The 22,475-nt window shown below is 43.9% G+C and overlaps 1 protein-coding gene across 1 annotated transcript in view; it reads right to left on the reverse strand.

The window, feature by feature from the left end:
- The window catches only part of rspo4 (R-spondin 4), an 83,431-nt gene extending 71,402 nt beyond the window's left edge, over nucleotides 1–12,029 (reverse strand). Inside the window, exon 1 of the mRNA XM_061728362.1 lies at nucleotides 11,650–12,029. Within this exon, the coding sequence (XP_061584346.1) occupies nucleotides 11,650–11,737 (88 nt within the window). The 5' untranslated portion in view covers nucleotides 11,738–12,029. The remainder of the gene's footprint in view (nucleotides 1–11,649) is intronic.
- Between the last annotated feature and the right edge of the window lie 10,446 nt (nucleotides 12,030–22,475).

A 22,475-nucleotide genomic window follows, 5' to 3' on the forward strand; every position in this document is an offset into this window, starting at 1 on the left:
GAAATCTCTGAACTACCAGAAGTAGAGGAGTAAATCGGTTATACATGTGCCATATGGACTTTTCATAAAGGCGATGGAGTTGGATGTAGTTGAACATTATCCAGTTTAGTCCAAAAGTGTAATGGAAACACTTTTTACGCGTCTCCGGCATCACTGGATGTGGCGTAGTCGGTCACGTGACCAAATGGTGTGAAAGTATGAATCACCAGCCGCTGCCTCATCTCCTGTTGACTATTGCGTTGACTGTTTCCATCCATCTTCCTTAACGTCTTCTTCTCCCGTTTGAAGGGAATTCTCCCAGGACCAGATTGTAGGAGAGTTACGCTCATGAAAAATGAGGTTTTGGGTTTCTGAGGTTTTAATCAGCTTAAACCGCTGCTCGCTGCTGGAAGTCTTTGGACTCTTGCCAGACAGGTTCCTTTCTTTCAGGGATTTGGTCATTTTTGTGATGAAAACAAAAATGAAACAGGTGGCGAGGGGTTGGTCCGGTTCTTTTACACGGGATAAGAAATCTCTGAACGGGAACAAGGGCCAAGGTGGTGACCCCAGATGGCAGCAGCAAGGAGTTTGACATCCTTGCTGGGGTTATGCAAGGAGATACACTAGCCCCCTTTCTCTTCATCATAGTCCTTGATCATGCACTCAGGAAGGCAATCAGTGGGCGAGAGCAGGAACTTGGCTTCACGCTAACACCAAGGAGGTCAAGTCGAAAACCCGCAGTGGTCCTCACAGACCTTGACTTTGCAGATGATATCAGTTTGCTCTCTGACAACGTGGAACAGGCACAAGAACTACTAAACAGAGTAGAGCTAGAGTGTGCCAAGGTTGGCCTCAGGTTAAACGCCAAGAAAACTGAGGTCATCACTTACAACATTCCACCAGAACATCAACCTCTGACTACAGCAGGAGGCACTGTGCTGAAAGAAGTTGATGACTTCAAATACCTGGGTTCGTGGGTCAACTCAACTGAGCAAGACCTAAAAGTGAGGAAGGCACTTGCATGGAGGGCCCTGAACGGGATGACCAGTGTATGGAACTCCAACCTCCCCCGCCAAATCAGACTCAGCTTCTTCTTCGCGACAGTAGAGTCTGTTCTCCTCTATGGCAGTGAATGCTGGACCCTCAAACCAACCCTAGGTAAATCCCTGGACGGGTGCTACACCAGGATGTTGCGTGCAGTGCTTAACATCAGCAAGAATGCACATGTAACCAACCGAGTCCTATATGAAGGAATACCAAGGGTGAGCGAAAAGGTTGCTGTAAGGAGAATGAGACTTGCAGGGCACTGCCAAAGACACACAGAACTGTCAGCCAGCAAGCTGGTGCTGTGGGAGCCAACACGCGGGCGCCGGTCAAGAGGACGTCCTACACCAACATATGTGGACATACTCAAGAAGGATGCAGGGGCCCAGAGTACCAGCGAACTGGAAAGTTGTATGGAGAATCGGGATGACTGGAGACAACGATGGACGGCTCGTCTGAGGACCTAGAGAGAAATACCAGAAGCAGAGGAATAACCCGGTTTTGCATGTGCCTTATGCACTTTTCATAAATGTGATGGAGTTGGGTTTGGTTGAACAATTATCCAGTTATCCAGTTTAGTCCAAAAGTGTAATGGAAACACTTTTTAAAGGAGCTTGAGGCTCCTTTTAAGAAATGAGACTCTCTAGCGCCACCCTTCACCACGACGGCCGTTGGGGGGTACTGCAGCCAACAGCGAAGCCGGCACGGGAGAACGGGGAGAACGCACATGCAGCGTCATGTGACGTCACATCCGCAGCCCAGCGCGGGAAATTCCGATCACAATTGCAGCACATTTTGCAGCACACAGCCTGTTCAAGGCAAAGGAGAGATACACTAGAGGAAACATTCTTTTGGTTTGGAACGCTTCATCTGACATTATTACTAGAAAACTTAAAATGTATACGGATTTTTTTAATAAATCCTGCCACAATCCTGCCTCAAGCTCCTTTAAGCGTCTCCGGCATCACTGGATGTGGCGTAGTCGGTCACGTGACCAAACGGTGTGAACGTTTAAATAATCAGCCGCTGCCTTCGTCACCTGTTGACTATTTTCACCGCAGCCGGCACGATAATCTGTCCAAGAGTTGAGATGTTTCCATCCATCATCCTCAAAGTCGACGTCTTCTTCTCCCGTTTGAAGGGAAGTCTCTCAGGACCAGATTGTAGGAGAGTTACTCTCATGAAGAATGAGGTTTTGTGTTTCTGAGGTTTTCATCAGCTCAAGCCGCCGCTCACTGCTGGACGTCTGTGGACTTTCTTTCATGGATTTGTTCTTTTTTGGATGAATAACTTTCCATGAATGCAATGGAGTTGGTTGAAGTATTAGAAATATAAATTAAACCCTGAGTGTCTCCTGTTGGCCGTGATCTGAAGCTGAAGCAGCTCAGTCTTCTCGGTTCATCGCAGGCGACTCTGCCGTGTTAAAGTTCACCGGTGGAGTCATGACGGAGGAGTTTGGACCAGCAGCCTCTCTGCTCTTTAAACTGAGGCCCCGTTTCCACGTAGCAAAAACGGTGGTGTTTTCATGCGTTTTGGCCGTTCGTTTACACGAAAACGAAGCTCAAAGTCTCCAAAAACCATCATTTCTGAAAACTCCGGCCAAAGTGGAGATTTGCAAAACCTCCGTCTTCACGTTTGCTTGTAAACGGAGAGAAACGGATATTTAGTCTTCAGAACGTCACATTATGAGACAGAAACGTCACCAGCGTCATGAGTGACACCTGTGGTTACAATTAGTTTGTAACCGTCAATATTTTCTTGTATTTTACCTGTTTTATATTCTAAAGTCACACTTAAAAGTAACTCCACTTCTCTGTCACTCCAAACGAAAGACTCTCGTTCATCTTGGAAGTAACTGGAAGTTACTCGTGTCATTTGTTGATGTTTTTTTCCAGGATTCTGATTGGCAAAAAAAAAAATTCCTGCAGATACAATAGGGCCTTTGCACTGTAATAAAAATAATATAATGTCACGTTTGGTCATATGAAACCAATCCTGACCAGATAATTATGGGTTTAGTTTGTTGTCAGTTTAGCACAAGAAGTTTTTTTCCTTTTGAAACAGTTGCTTTGCTGTTTTATGATATAATATATATATTAAAGCAAAGCTCCTGATATTAGTTGAAATTGAGGCCCTAGAGCCCAGAAAATGATCCTAACCAGTCCTAATAAACACACATACGGTAGGAAAGAGAGAGTCCTCTGAGGTGAAAGACTTCAGCGATAAAGAAGGATCTCTAACCTTGGTAAATGTTCGGGGCGGGTTGTTAATCTGGGCTGGGAGCCGACGGCGTCCGTGTTCAGAGAGCAGAACCGCTCCGGGATCGGCCGGGGTCTCGACCCGGCGTCTGGGAAGCAGTTCTGCTCACATGTGCTATCCATCTCCCGGCTTAGGAGACTGGGGAGCAGCTGCAGGTTTAGGTAGCGTAGAAACGCTGACCCCTGAACCCGCGTGGGGCGGCCCCGGCTCCGTAACCAGCACCAGCTGGAACCAGCGCTGTCGGGGTCGCAGGGAAACGTGTCGGGATTTAAAACCACTCTCAGCCCCAGAACTGAATTCACCAGACGTGTCGGACGTGTCGGACGCCGGGAAACAAAACCCTTTTAAAACCGGAATATTAGCAATAACCCGGTTTTGCACGGCCATGTAAACACCAATAACCCCTTTGAATAACCGGAATTTGGTCATATTGGGGTTTTTAAAAACCCCAATATGACCCCTGGATTACTCCTTTTAAAACCCAGATATTGGGTCATGTAAACACCTAACGGAATATCCCCATCAAACGGAACAGGAAGTTGTTTTCTGCTCATGTTCTGTTCGCAAGGAATCCTGGTCTTTTGAGTCCAGGATGTTCTTCTAAACACGGAGAAACCAAGACCAGGAGGAGACTAATCACTTCATAAATGTGATGAAGGATATGAACATTTTGATATTTGTAGACGGCCGACTCCTGATCTAGAAGAAACAGTTCCAAGGTAGCACCAACTCTTTGCTGGTTTAGAGGCATAAAAATGCGTTTTGATTACATTTCTAGCGAGAAATATATATTTTACTTTCATAATATTCACTCAGTGAATGTACATAATCACTCGCTTTCTCGTTTTTTCAGATTTCACCAGAATAAAGGCTCCGCGACACGCACCGTACGGCGTGCGTCGACGCGTAACCTACGCCGTAGGCTCTGCGTTGGTGTAAGACCTGCAGTAATCACTGATCCCTCAGACAGCCATGCATACAGTCGTGGATATAATCACATGAGACCAGGATTATCTAAAGCTGCAAGCAGCGATGAACGGGCCCTCAGACACTTGTGCACGCTCAGGCTGCAGTGGAAGCTTGTATGACTTGCATGTAGATTCTTCAGGCCTGGACATTTAGTGGATGAAACCACCCACGACTCTCTATGTCAAACCATTCAAAAGTTATGGCAGAAAATAGGATCTATCAAACATGGACCAATCAGAAGAAGGGGGGGTGTGCTTTTTGATGTATAACACACCTGGGTGCACGTTACGGTTCGGGCCGTATTAATGGCCGAAGAAATGGCATAAATTGCGGCAAAATTACACGATTAATTCAAAATGGCCGACTTCCTGTTGGGTTTGGGCCATGGCTCCAAGAGACTTTCCTTTAAGTTGTGACATGATACAGGTGTGTACCGATTTTCGTGCATGTACGTCAAACCGTATTGTGGGAAACTTGTGTAAAACATGACCGTAGAACAACCATGAAGTCCAGAATCCCGGCTCTTTTATGGTCTGGGGTTGTCTCTGTGTCTGCCCTAGACCGGTCCACTTCCTACTTCCCTGATGGGGGGGGGAGTCTCAGCAGCAGCTGCTCTGTCCTGTGGCGTTCCCCTGGGATCTGTTCTTAGACCCATTTTGTTTACACTTTACATGTTGCCTCGTTTAATCACAGTTTACTAGGGGTGTAACAATATATCGTGCCACGAAATTTTGCGATACAAAAACGTCACGAAACGTGTCGTGGAGGTGACAAAGTGTATCGCCATATTGGGTTATTAATACTAATCTATTGTGTTGACTAGTAACGGGCATCCGACCGCGCCTCGACCCGCGGACCAAAATCTTCCTCCGCTCAGAAGAAACTAGTACCGTTTTGGTCCCGATCACGGGACTCTTGATGGTTTTGAGCTCTGAACTTTTACTTATGTAAGGCTGGTGTAGAGTTAAGCCTTACCTTATTAAATTAAACCTTTTTGGGGTGGTGAGTAGGATAAACACGGGGAAACTTCTGCTGAGTTCCAGTGTACTTTAATGTCCCTCAACAGTGTAGGATTTTAGAACATCAACACAGCACCTAGTGCCGTACTGTGGCGTATCACTCCGCCCAATCTAAAACAGACTAATCACTACAGATAAACTGACTAGTGTCATTATAGTCCCTGATTTACATCAGAATAGAAAGAATAGATTTATAAAATAATGAAATAACCTTCTTAACAAAAATAAATATCCTCTTACACTTACAAGGTGAGCATGAATCAATGTTTTTTATGATGTAAAATTGTATATATTTATTTATTTAATTTTAGTAAGAAAAAAGTCAAATCATACATGAGAGAAACTATTCAGGTTGTGGCTAAATATTTGTACTTGTATGAAACTGAAGATGCATAAAGCAAACCTGACATTTACTTTTAGTTCAGTTTGTGGAAAATGGTTGGCCTGGCTTTCTCTTTAGAACTTAAACAGTTATAAAGCATTACAAACTGTAACAATAGGGCAAACGTACAGCATTGTTTTGTATTTTGTGTCTTTATAAATAAAAGACAATTTTTTCCATCATATGTTCCTCATTCAAGGTTCAATCGTATCGTTATCGTGACCTCAATGTCGTGTATCGTATCGTGAGATTAGTGTATCGTTACACCCCTACAGTTTAGCTACTTTTCCCATCATCCTTATGCTGATGATACCACGCTTCTTTGTTCTTTCCATCCAAAAGGACCCCTTTAGTCCCACTGAGTTAAATGTTAGCTGCAAACTGTCAAATTAAAACGATTAAACTCAAGTAAGACTATAATTTTTGATCCTGACAGTCAACGTCCCAGCGATGAAACAAAGGCTCGGCTCGTTCTGGATATTCATGTCCAGCCGCTGAGTCGCTCAGCTAATCTTAGTAAAACTAAGACATGTTGTTTCTGAGGCAGAAATGGAGTCGATTAGTCATGCTTTTGTTTCTCCATGGCTGGATTTCTGTTATTCTCCTTTTACCTGCCGGAACAGCAGATCCCTGAATCTCCTGCCGCCTTCCAGTCCGTTTCAGGATCAGATTTTAAATTCTTGTTTTAACGTTCAAGGCTGTAAAAGGTACGGCTGCCCCGGTATCGCTCTGAGGAATGCTGGTGCTTCAGACTAAAACACGCCGTGATCCGGCTTTTGGCGGGAGTTTCCATCTGATAGTCTCAGAGGAGGCTTTTAAAAGTAATGTTTTATGTTGTTTATCATTGTTTTTATCTATCACTATTATGTTTTTATTGTAAGGCACTCTGTGCCTCTGTGAAAGCTGCTCTCTCGTACTTTCTTTCTTTCTTTCTTTCTTTCTTCAGCATCCTTGGCAAAAACCTGTTTCTACTTCTGCGATGCTTTTGTGCAAAAAAAAAATCCTCTTGAGATTTTAGAGAAGCATGATGTTTCCTTCAAGGTCACATCTTTTCCAGGAATGTTGGTGCACTTTGTAAAACCACATTCATCACATATTAATAAAGCAAGACCAAGGAGGAAGAGGGCACAGGGACTGGACTGGACTGGACTGGAGTGGACTAGACTGGAGTGGACTGGACTAGATTAGATTAGACTGGACTAGACTGGACTGGACTAGACTGGAGTGGACTGGACTAGATTAGATTAGACTGGACTAGACTGGACTGGACTAGACTGGACTGGGCAGGACTGGACTGGAGTGGACTAGACTGGAGTGGACTGGACTAGATTAGATTAGACTGGACTAGACTGGACTGGACTGGGCAGGACTGGACTAGACTGGACTAGACTGGACTGGACTAGACTAGACTGGACTAGACTGGACTGGACTAGACTGGATTAGACTAGTTTAGAGTAGACTGGACTAGACTGGATTAATCTGGATTAGACTAGACTGGACTGGACTGGAGTGGACTGGACTAGATTAGACTAGAGTAGACTGAACTAGACTAGACTGGTCTGGACTGGACTGGACTAGATTAGACTAGAGTAGACTGAACTAGACTAGACTGGTCTGGACTGGACTGGACTAGATTAGACTAGAGTAGACTGGTCTGGACTGGACTGGACTAGATTAGACTAGAGTAGACTGAACTAGACTAGACTGGTCTGGACTGGACTGGACTAGATTAGACTGGACTAGACTAGTGATGAAGCATTGTGACAGCACGTGGCCCCCTGCAGGGCTTTGAACTAGGACCCAACACCTTTGTGTTAGCTTCAAATTCCTACCCAGTTCCCTACCCACCCCCCCTGCAGACGACACCTGGAAGTTGGTTCAAACAGACTTGAATCACGAGAACACCCTATGGGGTAATTTAGAAGTTAGTGACAGTCATGCCAAATGCCAGATAATGACATTTGGCCACAGATCACATATGATTGTAAATGACTTTTGTCTCTCACTTGGTTTCTGTATTTCCTGCCTTCTGTACCTTGAAGCTTACTGTATAAAAAGTCATGACACAATCACCCGGGGTCGGCACACCAACTCAGACACGATCTGTGTAGGTTTGCTCACCGCCGGCTTGCTGAATAAAAACTCACTATACCACAAAGCGGACTTCTGAACTGGTTTGATAAATTCCTCAACACTAGACTGGACTAGACTGGACTAGATTAGACTGGAGTGGACTGGACCGGACTAGACTAGACTAGACTGGACTAGACTGGACTGGACTGGAGTGGACTGGAGTGGAGTGGAGTGGAGTTGACCAGACTAGACTAGACTAGACTGGACTAGACTGGACTGCCAGAGTTTACGTAGAACTTTTTCAGCACCAACAAGTCCGTAGCGGTGCAACCCTCAACACGCGTTCAACAAATAACCGGACAAATAAAATAAATAAATAAGTAAACGCTCCATTTATTAAAGCTGCTCTCTGCAGCCGTACCACTTCTGACCACACGGGGGCAGCGTTTCACGAGAAAGTACACGTGGTATTACTATATGTACCGGACCGCTCATTAGCACAGCGCATGTGAACGCCCCCAGGTGGCCAGACCTGGTATTGCAACAGGGATTTTTTTTTTGGACAAGTAAAAAACCTTCATACATAAAAATAGATAAGAAATAAGAAGACACAAACTTCCAGTTGTACTAATTTAGATTTAGATTTACCCTGTCTTTGGGTGACCTAATTCTCCTGTTCCTTCTCCCTTCCTTCCTTCCTTCCTTCCTTCCTTCCTTCCTTCCTTCCTTCCTTCCTTCCTTCCTTCCTTCCTTCCTTCCTTCCTTCCTTCCTTCCTTCCTTCCTTCCTTCCTTCATTCATTCCTTCCTTCCTTTTCCCCTTCCTTCCTTCTTTCCTCCTGCTCTCTCCTTCCTTCTTCCCTTCCTCTTTTCTCCATTCCTTCCTTCTTTCCTTGTTTCTTCCCTTTTTCTTTCCTTCCTTCCTTCCTTCCTTCCTTCCTTCCTTCCTTCCTTCTTTTCTCCCTCCCTCCCTTCCTTCCTTCCTTCCTTCCTTCCTTCCTTCTTTCTTTCCTTATTTTCTTTCTTCCTTCCTTCTTTCCTCTCTTCTTCCCTTCCTCCTTCCTTGACTCGAAGACAGCACAAGGGTTAACACGGCAGAGATGCTCGTTACCGGACCGGTTCTCCCTCTTCAGGTGAAGCAACATTTAAGGTCCAGACATTAAAAAAAGAGCAAGAAATAACCAGATCAGGAAACATATCCAAGGCCAGAGGAAAGACTGCACCGGTGCAGAGCGGCGCTGCATTCGTAGGTGCAACCGCGACCCGGCAGCGTTTATCTCCGGGTCCACGGCAGGGGCAGCTCTTTATCTCAGATCCCGATCATCCTCCGCTCCCCCGACCCCTCGATTCCCCCGTAAACGATTCCCCCGTAAACGATTCCCCCGTAAACGATTCCCCCGTAAACCAGCCGCAGATGCCGTCGATTACGAGCAGCGAGCAGCTCTAACGCTGATGGACGTAATAATGGCTTCAGCCGCCTGACCTCGCGGGTTCAGCTCTCTGACTGGAATATTAAACTCATCTGTGGTACGACCGTCTCCCGGCGTGTGTGTGAGTGTGTGTGTGTGTGTGTGTGTGTGTGTGTGTGTGTGCTTTAAGAGCTGTAGGAACCAGGTCCAGATGTGACAGAGGTTGAGAAGAAGATACAAGGTTTAGATGAAAGGACGGGGGGGAATGACAGGAAACTAGAAGAGGAAAATGGAAACATAAATCCGACAGCGGGCCGAACAACCGACCCGCTTCGGACCCTTCAGGCCCTTCAATCTGCTCCCATTGACTCACATTTCAATCTCTCAGTTCGGATCCTGGTAGATATTTCATAAACTTCCAGGGCTGAATAATCTCAGAGCTCTGCACGATCCCCGGTCTGTATAATTGAGCCGTTATTAGCCGCGATGCGAGGTCGGTGTCGGCTGACGGCCTCACGCAGCCCCCCGTAATGACCGTCTAATGCCTCGCTGCTGGTCGGCAGGGGAGCCCAAATCGATGGCACAATTGAGACCAGGTTTTTCCTCAAATTAGTACCAAATCCTGGCGGAGATGGCAGACGCGGGGAACCCCGACTGGCCTCACCGCCGCCGCTCGTTAGCGACGGAGCCGGATCTCCGGAGACGTCCAGGGAAACCGAGGTGGACGACGAACTCTCGTAGGTGATCCTGACTCTGCACATCTGAGCAGCGGACGAGGTGGAAGATGAGGAGGAGGTTGTTTTCTGCCTGATTTCATTTCGCTTTATTTTGTGTAGAGGGACAATCGTGCATTGATAAAACATTTTAAAATGTAAATACACCCAATTATAGCCAAAAGGCTAATTTGCATTGGCAGTCCCCCCTGGAAGACGCAGTAAAAAGATACAAGCAACACAACACTGCAATAGTTAATACAATAAACAATTAATGATCACAGATTTGAGACGTTTTAAAGTCATTCCTTGAGGGAAGAGTATGAGGGACAATCTCTTGTTGTAGATGGAAGGCTGTTCCAGAATTTCCCACCTACAACAAATAACACATTCATCCCAAAGGTGTTTGTCTATGGCAGGGGTCTTCAACCGGGGGTCCGCGACCCCTAGGGGGGTCGCGGAGATACTGCAGGGGGTCCTCCAATTTAAAATGAAATAAAGGCAATTTTAACCAAAATAATTTGTGAAAGTTAAAAAAAAACAACCAATATATAGGCTATATATATATATAAATATATATATATATATATATATATATATATATATATATATATATGATTGAGAAAACTCCATTGACTGGCGATAATAATCTACTTTTGACAATAACTAAACAATAACCATGTCGTGAGTCATGTGACTAATGTCAACTTTAGAGCGGAAAAACGAGCTATCTAGCTGTTTAAGAAAATACAATTTGAAAGTTAGACCTGAAGGATAAATTTATGACAATAACGAAGCTTAAAGCTGGAGATTGTAACGTTCCAGCTCGGCCTAACGTTACTCCTTCCACGTCTGACGAGGACAAAGTTTCATCAACCATAAACACGCGTAGCTAATAACCCAGTCAGGAATTGGTGAATAAGGTGATATAAGCAGAATAAAACAATTATTATAAGCCAGGCTTAAAATGTGACACATTAAAAAATAAGAATTCCCTGCTCTGCTTTTCTCTCATCCAAAGACCCCTGTTGTAGATGGAAGGCTGTTCCAGATTTTCCCGCCTACAACAGATAACTCAATTCAGGAGACTCCGTATAATCTTAGAGGTGTCTGCAGGTTTACTGTACAAAAAGCTAAAAAAGGTATGGAAAGGAGACGTGTCTTCATTACTGGAGTTAAACTCTTTAAAACATGTCATTCTCTTTTGGTTTTTAAGAAAATGGTTGGTAAAGCTGTTTTTGAAACTTATAAGTGCGATTGACTATCTGTTAATGTTTCTCTCCTTTTCTGTTGTCTTTTTGCTTTTCTGGAGGTTGGTAGCCAAAAATAAGAAAGTTGATAATAAAGGAAAGGCTTTTATAAGCAGTTTGCTTCTGCCTATTTCTTTTCAGTCATTGTTCAACACATGATTATTGGTTTTGTGTGAAATATCAATGCTGTGCACAATATTCTTTGGCGTTGTCATGATTGAATAAACTTCATTCATTCATTCATTCATTCATAACACATTCATCCCAAAGGTGGTTCGCCTCACAGGTATCTCACAGTCGCCTCTATCACACGCCCGAGTGTTCGTACCCCCCACAGATTTCCTTCTGAGCAACTCTTTGCAAGACCATGAAAAGGGTTTTGATCGATCTCAATCTCTCAATCCATCGATTCTGATTTAACTTCAAGCTCAAGTCAAAGAAATAAAGGTTCAGGTATGGTCTCTTTTCCAAAGAGACAGAAAAAGCAGAGCATAAGTCATGCAGGTTGCAGGTTGCAGGTTTGCAGGTTGCAGGTTGCAGGTTGCAGTACTCACCGCCGCTCTGCTTCTGCAGTGCGCCGTAGCCCGTCCGGATCACCTCGCACAGCAAGGACATCACCACCGCGCAGAGTCGCAGATGCATCTGGGCTGCCGGCGGGAGCCCAGCGTTCAGGCTTCAGCGCCGGGCTGCGGACATCGGCCAGGGATACGGGGGGTCAGGGACAGACGGCGTACTTCCACGGTGAAGGGATGGATAGAGATGGAAAGAGAGAGTCCTCCTCTCCTTTCGTTCCTGCGTTCCCTGGTCCTGGTCCGGCTCCGGGAGGATCGAGGGTTGGGGATGATGAGGGGACGGTGCCCTAAAGGAGAGCAGCCTCAGCCTCGTCTGCCTCCCCAGACTGGCAGATTGGAGGGAAAACTCAAACATTTAACTACCACTGTCAAATTTGCGATAAACGAGCTCCACTTATCCCCGTAGCCATCTTTAACCCTTTGCAGGGCGGGTTTTTCTCGGGGGCCTTAAGTGGTTCCATATTTCCCCAGCCTGATCTGAAAAGCTCCCTCCTCCCGGCTCTATCTATTGTTGTTCAATCCCCTCTCTCTTTATTTTTCGGTGCTTTTTAACAGGCAGCTATGTTTTTCTGTGGCCGTCCCCATTAAAACGAGGGCAGTCGGTAAACTTAATTTGACCACCCGGAGAGGAACGCAGCTGGAGAGTGTAATTACAGTCTCTCTCCTGCTGCAGCGGGGGATCCGTCGGGCTTCATTTGTGAACAAAAAATGGGAAAAATCCACTTCTTTGACAGATCATAAAGTTATTATTGAAAACACGTATAAATTGCAAATGCATAAATAAAGTAATGCAACTAACACAACCATGTTTGGGTCTCCCGAGTGAAACACTTGCTGGTTCCTACTAATTGATTTTAGCAGGATTTATCAGCAACTTTTATTTCCTTTTCAGACGTGCATTCTTTTCTTTTTTCATTTGCATCCATTTTTTGGCGTTTCGGGGCCTGCAACACGTTCCAAAAAAAAATTGGTAACGGGGGGCAATTTAGTGCTAGTAAAGAGGTGAAAGGAAAAAACTAAATGATGATGCAACTCCATCTGCGCCCCACATGGGCTGATTCAACAGAAACCCGCGGGACGGAGCAGTCGCAGCCTGAACCCGAGCCCGCTGGGACCGACGCTGGAACAGATGAATGTCCGCTGAATTTACGCGCTGGTTCGGCTCCCGGATCCTCCTGGACCGGCAGATCCAAGTTTCAGCCCTTTTTGGTAGCTGAGCCCCCTAACTGTGATGCTGGGGGCCGGATCTACCCCTGATTAGTAGGGTTCATCTTAGTTCATCTTTATTTTGGTCAATTATAAACATGAAAATCAATAAGCAAGATAATAAACATTTACAGGTTTCAACATGGTGATTATTTTGACCGAAAAGGTCTGGGCTTGAAGCATAAAGCTTATCTTGCCCACCTTTTAACATAATAGAATATGCAAAAAGAACAAATTAAGTATCATGAGGCTACACAAAATAATAATAATTATAATTATAAAAATAATAATAATAATAATTAAAGCTGCAAGCAGTGATGAACGGGCCCTCGCACTCACGGCCACCGCCCCCCATAAGCATATCAGAAATGACACCACCCACGACTTCCTATGTCAAACCATTCAAAAGTTATAGCAGAAAAAAGGGACAACCAATCAGAAGAAGGGGCGGGGCTAATTCAGGCCAATGAAGGTCAAGGACTCCATACAGAATCTGATGACACCACCCACGACTCTCTATGTCAAAACATTCAAATGTTATAGCAGAAAAAAGGGACAACCAATCAGAAGAAGGGGCGGGGCTAATTGTCACCAATTATGGTCAAGGACTCAATACCGAGTCCCATGACACCACCCACGACTCTCTATGTCAAACCATTCAAAAGTTATGGCAGAGAAAAGTATTCTAGGGGGCGCTGTTGAGCCATTAGGCCACGCCCATTAATGCAAACCATGAAATATCAAATTTATCACCAGGCCTGGCTTGTATGCAAAATTTGGTGACTTTTGGAGAACTATCAAATATGGACCAATCAGATGAAGGGGGGGCGCGCTTTTTGGCGTCTAGCGTCGCCACGGTAACACTTTTGAAAGAGAAAAGTAATGCGCGTAGTTGCAGGGTGGATATGCACGTTTTGATGTATAACACACCTGGGTGCAAGTAACGGTTTGGGCTGTATTAATTGCCGAAGGAATGGCATAAATTAGGCCAAAATTATACAATTAATTAAAAATAGTAGACTTCTTGTTCGGTTTCAGCCATGGCGCCAAGAGACTTTTCTTTAAGTTGCGACATGATACAGGTGTGTACCAATTTTCGTTCATGTACGTCAAACCGTATTGTGGGGCTTGAGGCACAAAGTTTTCCGGGGGGCGCTGTTGAGCCATTTTGCCACGCCCATTAATGCAAACCATGAAATATCAAATTTTTCGCCAGCCCTTATCAAGAATCAGCAGAACTGGGTGATCAATAGAGCAGTTTGTGTGACGTATGAAGTGCTCCAGAAAGATGACAAAGGCTTCTTCATTCATCCATCCAGACTTTGTTGCCTGACCTATGGATCCGGCTGGTGATCCCCTGATGAAGTGGTCCTTGAAACGGACACGGGGAAGGATGAACATGGGTGGGGCTGCATTTCCAGTGGCATTTACTGCACAGGCCACAGTGACAAGCTCCCCTCTTTCAGCAGATGTTACAGAACCCACTTGCTTCTTCCCCATTTCTGTTACAATTTGCTTCGGTGTCTGCACTGTTGTAACACCAGTTTCATCCATGTTATAGATCATGTGTGGAGGGAAACTGTACCTGAAATAACATTCAAAATGAGTGCTGTTAATCAAAGAAGCTTAAAGCAGTTTGAGGTTGCAGATTTAGTCAGGTTATGTGGTAGGCCTTGTCTATCAATCATAATGTTACCTGTCCATCACTGAAGTGAGGTTATCGAAGAACTCCCCCACATTGTGCCTATTAAAGGCAGTGGCTCTTCCGAGAGAGGTTGCTTCAGGAGTGCGGCATGACAGATGGTGGCGCCTCCTAAAACTCATGAACCAATCACGTCCTATAACGTCCAAGCCTAAGAAACCTGGGTGTTGTGTTTGACATGTCATTAGTGCAACACTGCAAACAGCTGACAAGGAATTGCTTCTTTCATCTGAGGAATATTTTCTAAACTCAGGAAAATGTTGTCGCAAAATGATTTGGAGCTGGTCATTCACGCATTTGTGTCTTCGCGTTTGGACTATTGTAATAGTTTGTTTTCTTGTCTAAACAAGAAGGAACTGTCTCGCCTGCAGCTAGTGCAAAATTCTGCAGCAAGAATTCTGACCCGCTCTAATAGGAGGTCACACATAACCCCTATTCTCAAAGATCTTCATTGACTGCCAGTTTCCTCTAGGATCAATTTTAAAATTCTGGTTTTAACTTTCAGAGCTTTGCATGGTCAGGATCCACCTTACATCAGCGATCTGATCCAGCCCTAACCCCAGCTCGGGCTCTGAGGTCTGTGGATCAGAATCTGCTGATGGTACCTCGTACTCGTTTCCGAACCAGAGGAGACCGATCCTTCCATGCCGTTGCTCCCAGGCTTTGGAACGATCTTCCGCTCTCTCTGCGTTCCATGGAGTCTGTTGATCCTTCAAAAGGCAATTAAAGACCTTTTTATTTGTGCAGGCTTTTGCCTAATTGTCTTGGGGCTGTTATGATTGTAAATGTGTTGTCTTGGCCTTTTAATCTTAAATTTGTATGTATCTCTTAACTGTGTTTTTATTGTAATTGTGAAGCGCTCTGTGACCATGGTCTGTGAAGGGCGCTGTACAAATAAAGTTTACTTACTTATTTACTTACTAAAAGGTTAAAAGTTGATATATAGCCTATATCAGGGGTGCCGAATCCTGGTCCTTGAGAGCCCCTATCCAGCATTTTTTAGATGTTAATCAGACAAGCTAATGAGTTTGTAGTAGTTTAACTAGAATCAGGTGTGCTGAATTGACCAGGATTGGGCACCCCTGTATGGTTATCTTTTTATTAATCCTTTATTCAACCATTGCAGTTTACGTTGAGATTTACATAAGAATGATGGTGGGCATTTCCCTGAAAAGAAAATATTAATATTCCCTATTATTATAAATGTACACTTAGACTAACCTGCTTTTTCGTCTCTCATCCAGCTTGCAGGGACATCAAGGCCATTTCTTCGTGCTAACTCAAATGCCAGTTCACGACATTTCATGGCACTTAGACCGTGAAACATTGCAGTTCGATTTTTTATATGGTCTGGAAGCTCTGTCTCAATTTCTTCACTGAAGACTTGATTGGCATGTCCTGTTCTCTTATAGCCTGTTCTTTTCACTTCTCCTAGTTGTTTCATATCCATGTATCTCTTTAAAGTCATCCTGTCGATCTTCATGTCCCTTGCCACCTGACGAATGGACTTCCAATTCTGTACCTCTGCCACTGCTCTGTCCAAATCCACAAGAGGAGTTGAAGCCCTGTCTGTCTTCCGTTTATAGTGGCGTGGCATGATGGTTTCTGCTCTAAAATTCAAAATGTCACATCATTTCGGTGATAAAATGTAAGAATGCAATGTACATATTACAGTAACATAGTACTTTAATAATAATAATAGGTGGGTGAAGTTGAGCCACTGACTGGCTCAACACCCCCCAGGCCTTTTGGCTACAATTACCCCACCCCTGCCATTTTAACAAACTTGTATCATCCAGCAGTTTAGAGCTAACATCATGCTAAAAGTATAGCTTCATATTATAACTTCCTAATCCACTAACACATATGTGAGATTTGTTCAAACTTGTCTTTAATTGTTCAGACGCAAGAATCACGACTCCTTGAACATGAAAAATTCACTTTGAACGGCAAAAAACAGTTTTTTGAACTTAAATATGCTTACCACTTACTCGATCAGCCTCTCTCCATCACAGGGTGAGTACAATGGATGACTCTTCAAACACACGTGGTCACGTGACCAAATTTGTCTATGGTTGTTCATAAACAAGGGGTGGCTCAACTTCCCCACGGGCTCCAATCACCCCGTTCTCCCCTATTGTGGAGCTTGAGGCACAACGTTTTTTCTGTCGGAACCAATCAGATGAAGTGTGGGCGCGCTTTTTGGCGTCTAGCATCGCCACGGTAACGCTTTTGAAAGAGAAAGGTAATGCGCATTGTCGCAAGATGGAGACACACATTTTGATATATAACACACCTGGGTGCACGTTACGGTTCGGGCCGTATTAACTGTCGAAGAAATGGCATAAATTGCACCAAAATTACACAATTAATTCAAAATGGCCGACTTCCTGTTCGGTTTCGGCCATGGCGCCAAGAGACTGTTCTTTAAGTTGCGACATGATACAGGTCTGTACCGATTTTCATGTACGTCAAACCGTATTGTGGGGCTTGAGGCACAAAGTTTTCCGGGGGGCGCTGTTGAGCCATTTTGCCACGCCCATTAATGCAAACCAATAAATATCACATTTTTCGCCAGGCCTGGCTTGCATGCAAAATTTGGTGACTTTTGGGGACGTTTAGGGGGAAAAAAGGCCCTCCTTTCATCAGAAGAATAAAGAAAAAGAAAAAAAAAATTCCTACGGATACAATAGGGCCTTCGCACTGTAAGTGCTCGGGCCCTAATAATATAACAATGATAATAATGATAGCTCTGAAAACAGAAAGTGAAAAGATGCTAAAGAAACCGACAAAATTAATTTAGGTTGTCATTTCATCTCATGCATGTGTATTGTGTCTATTAGGGGTGTGCAAACAAGGGAACCTCACGATTCGATTCGATTTCGATTTTGATTATTGGAGCTTCGATTCTTCGATTCTTCGATTATAACGATTGTCGATTCGATTCGATTATTGGTGCCATGATTCTTCGATTATTGTGATTTTTAATGCTTTTTTCCATACAAGATTGATTTTGTCTTCATCTGTGGCTAAATTTGTAAATAAATAGCCAAGCAATTAACTCAGTTCCTCTAACAACACTCATTAAGTAAATAACAAGGTTGTTTGAACATTTGACATGTATTTTTCAAAGACACAAAATAATGTATTTTATGACTATGTAAACATTTGCTCTTTGACTTCCTTAACTTTGACCAGGGAAAGCTGCACTTGCATGAGAGCGCCCTCTATTGGCGGAAAACACTGAAAACGGTCAAGCCCTGGATTTAATGAGTTCATTAATTCAAGTAAACTAGATATATGTACCGTACTTAGTGTAAACATATCTGCCATATTTCAAGTGAATAATAAGAAATGTGCATTCTTGAAAATGAAATGATTCCGCAGCTTATTCAGTCTGGAATCTGGATAGGATAACTTAAAAAAAAAAAAAAAATGTTTACTGGACCATAATCGATTACAAATCGTCACGTGACGCATCGCGATGCATCGACACATCGATGAATTGCACCCACCTCTATACATGTCTATACATCAAATCCTACATACTATACATGCATATGTTCATACCGGTACACACACACACACACACACACACACACACACACACACACACACACACACACACACACACACACACACACACACACACACGCCTACACACTTACATGTGTACATTCTTCTTTGTTGGCTTATTCTGCCTCTATATATCTTATTGATGGATAAGGACCTTATATATGATTTAAGGCTGAAGAAAAACTTTGTTAAACTCTGCTCTGAACACGCCGTCAGAGCCTCAAGGTCTGTCTCAAGTGGAGATTGTAATAACATCCCGATGTGTAGCTCTGCCTTCTCCTTTAAAGCCATCAAATCATGGAACAATCTTTCAACCTACCTAAAACTTTGCACAGACTTCAACGTTTTTTTTCTTCTGCAGTCAAGAAGTGGATTTTAAGGAATCAGACTTGTCAACATTAAACTGTTTTACAATTGTTTTACAACATATCTTCTTATTTCCCCCTGTTATGTAATATGTTTTGCACATGAGTGTGTGAGTGATGTGTTGATGTGTGTATGTACATGTGTATACTGTATATGATTGATTTGTTTTGTATTTGACGCTCTTACCTTTTATTATCCATAAACCTGCCCAGGGACGACGGATGGAAAGAAGCTAGTAAGCTAAATCCGGTACAACGCATCTTTTCTCATCTCTGAGACTGATGTCATTTTGTACATTGTCCCTGACACAAATAAACTTAATAAATAAATAAATAAAGGGGCCCAGGTGCCATCGGTTTGGGCTCATTACCTACGCCCCAGGGTCCTGGAGAGCCAATCAGAATCAGCCTATCCTTGCAGAGAGAGCCTGTGGGCGTTAACAGGATGGCGACAGAGCGGCGGCGTAATCCGGACGTAAGCAGAGTAGATGGCTGCAGGTGAGGATTAAAGGGGACATATTATGGCATTTAATGTATATTTTAAACAGGCCTTGAATGTCTTAAAAACAATCTAAAGCTTGTTTTTTCTACATAAATCAAAAATCCAGCCTGTGGGCCATGTCTCTAGTTTTACCGCTTCTAAAGCCTTTTTCTGTGCTTCATTTTCAGGGCGGGGGGGGCGAGGCTATGATAGTGAAGCTCTGCGCTGATTGGCTGCTCGAATGACGTGTAGGAGGGGAGGAGAATAAGCCTCGCTCCGGCCAGAGCAGCCGCCTGCGTCGTACACAAAACGTGTCCCATGCGAGAAGCTTCTGCGACAAAATCAATTCCATGGCTTTATTTTTTTTGTATTAGACTGTCCTAACTGGCCGCGAGTTTAACAGTTTCAGTGTGGACAGAGAAAGTTTAACGGTTTCAGTGTGGACAGAGAGAGTTTAACGGTTTCAGTGTGGACAGAGAGAGTTTAACGGTTTCAGTGTGGACAGAGAGCGTCCGATGTCACGCAGCTCGATAGTCGGATGCTCTCATTCAGTTACACCCTGTAAACGGATCTTAAAGCCTGATTTACGGTTCTGCGTTAAATCGACGCGTACCCTACGCCGTAGGCTCTGCGTTGGTGTAACGCAGAACCATAAATCAGCCTTTAGTCACCTCGTCTTCACACAGCAAGATTTCTCATCATTTCTTATGTTACAAGACAGATGGATCATGTTAACTGTAAATAAATCACAACACTGAATTTTCACAAATGGCAACTTTATTGTTAAAAAAATAAAACATGAGTTGTATATAAATAACATTTATGCACTATTGCTGGCTCAAGGAAGGACCGTGCGTTTTCTGAAGGTGTCGTTGAACAGATTCAGGTGCTTGGAAGATCTGAAACCAGACAGAAAAAATGTATTTCTAATTTACCTAACGAGTGAGTGGCTCCGTTAGGGAACACTGGAGCCGGGCCGGTCCGTGAGCAGCTCCGGCAGCTCCGTATGCGGCGCCGGGGCTCTGGAGCTAAGCTAAATACTTAGCCCATGCAAAGATCATACAAATATAAATAACATTTAAAAAAAAAACTTACCGCTGACTCGTGTGCAGTTGCCAGGTCCGGGCTGTGGGATCTGATCCTTTTATGAAGGTAAATGTCGATGGAAAATCTCATTTCTACTCACCCTCGCTGTTCAAACAGCCACCGCTGCTGAACAATGGCGGAGCTCCAGCCGGTGGAGAGAGCTGGTTGTGGGCGTGGTTTCAGCAGCGGAGGCCGAACCTCTGCGCCTCGGGTGACGTCACCCTAGGCGCAGATTCTAATCGGCTCAAAAAAAATCACGTGACACTGGGGGATTCTGTCGGGCGGGGGTCACAGATCTTGCAGAAATTCATGGGATTTTGTCTCCCCTCTGCTGGCAGGGTGAGGGGAGCCCACTTTATATATGTTAAAACAAGAAAAAACGTGTTTTTCATAATAAGTCCCTTTTAAAGGATGTTTCAATCAGCTTTGGCATTTTGACAGTTAAGGATTCAGACTTTTTCTTCAAAATACTGAACAGAAGACAACAAAAGTTTAGTTTACCAGCCAACACGGTCCTGATGTGATAGAGATGAGTGTTTACTTGTAAAAACGGCACCAATCTCTCTCCTGTTGACTTGTTTCCATCGCTCTGGATACGTCACCTTATTCGTTGCTCTCATTGGTCGTAGCGCTGACCAACTACGGGAAGAGAACCCTTTCCTGTCCTTCTAAAGCCTGATTTATGGTTCTGCGTTAAACCAACGCAGAGCCAATTTTATTGTTATTGTCGTCTCTAGTTGATTCTTTGTTTAGCTTCCGGCTTTTCCGGTCACAGTGAACAATGGCGACCGAGAGAGAACCAGAACCGGAAATGTGTTGCTACCAATTGTTGAGACGCTGCAACACCATTGTGACGTGAAACTCCCCCTGCAGGGCTCACAAGCTTTGAACTCGCCTAAAACACAGACTGAACCACAGGGATGCCATATGACGAAGTTCCTGACTGACTGATATGTTAATACCAACTTATTTGGCCACAAGACTTGAATCTCGAGAACACCCTATGGGGTAATTTACAACTTAGTGACAGTCATGCCAAATGCCCGATAACGGCATTTGGCCACAGATCAAATCTGACTGTAAATACCCTTTAGTTGCTTTTTGTCTTTCACCTTTGGCTTGTTGATTCTTGCCTTTTGTGCTTTGAACTTACTGTATAAAAGTCATGATTCCAACCATTCTGGGTCAGCACACCAACCCAGACACGCTCTGCGTAGGTCTGCTCACCGCCGGCTTACTGAATAAAACTCACTACACCACAGCGGACTTCTGAACTGGTTTTGATAATATTCTTTAACACAAGCAAACCAATCACAGCCCTCTCGGTCTGCGTTGGGTCTGCATCGCCTCGACGCGTAGTTAAATGTTTTGGGAGGTGCACGTCAGGCTACGGCGTAGGCTACGGAGAGACTCCTGTGTAGCCGCGTAACCTACGGCGTAGGCTCTGCTTTGATTTAACGGAGAACCAGAATTCAGCCTTTAGACTCACTGGATTTCAAATCTGAGAAATTAGATATCTGTCTTCTGATTCACCCAAATGTTATAACTTACAGCATCTCATCTTCTTTCCACTCTTAAGTTTAATTTTATGCCTCGTATAATGCTTTTTTGTAGCTATCAAGGCATTTTATTTGTGTAAAATTTAATGTATAAACAATTCAAATGTATTTTAGAGTTAGAGTTAGAGTTTAAAAGCAGAAATTAAAGACAGATTTAAGAGATGTAAGCTGCAGTGCATTGTGGGAGATTACTGAATCCAGCAGTTAAAAGGGTTTTCAACCTCGATGATTTAAAGCAGCTGAGAGTTTCAGCAGCCCTGATGCATTCTGGGAGTTTGTTTGGTTTTTAGCTTCACTGATTGAAGCTGAGTGCTGACTTTTAATCTTTCTTCTTTCAAACACTTTTAACTGAAGAAAATTCTACCACATCCCCTCTTTAATTTGATCAACGCATTTGATCAATATTTGAATTGGATTCCAGTCTCCTGGCGAAATGTTATATAGATCTGTGTGTCATCTGCATAGTTATGATAACACATTAAGTCCTTTTTCATCATTTAAGTGAGTGGGAGCATATAGATGTTAAACAACAGAGGTCCTAGAATTGAACCTTGAGGAACTCCACATGTTATTTTTGTTTTTACCTAAAGACACAACACAGTCACCACTGAGATCCAGTTAGACCAGGAATAGAATGTTGATACGATCAGTCCTGGAGCGGATGTTATTTAGGGTTCTTTACCAGAGCTGTATCGTGATGTGATGTGGACGGAAACCTGACTGGAAGACGTCAAAACCAGTAAATTAGTATCAGATTGTTGTTCAGATGTTGAAAAACCGCTTTTTATATTATTTTACTCAGAAAGTGGAGGTTTGATACCTATAGCAGTTCA

Source organism: Cololabis saira, chromosome 8, assembly GCF_033807715.1.
Source record: "Cololabis saira isolate AMF1-May2022 chromosome 8, fColSai1.1, whole genome shotgun sequence".
Classification (NCBI taxonomy): domain Eukaryota; kingdom Metazoa; phylum Chordata; class Actinopteri; order Beloniformes; family Belonidae; genus Cololabis; species Cololabis saira.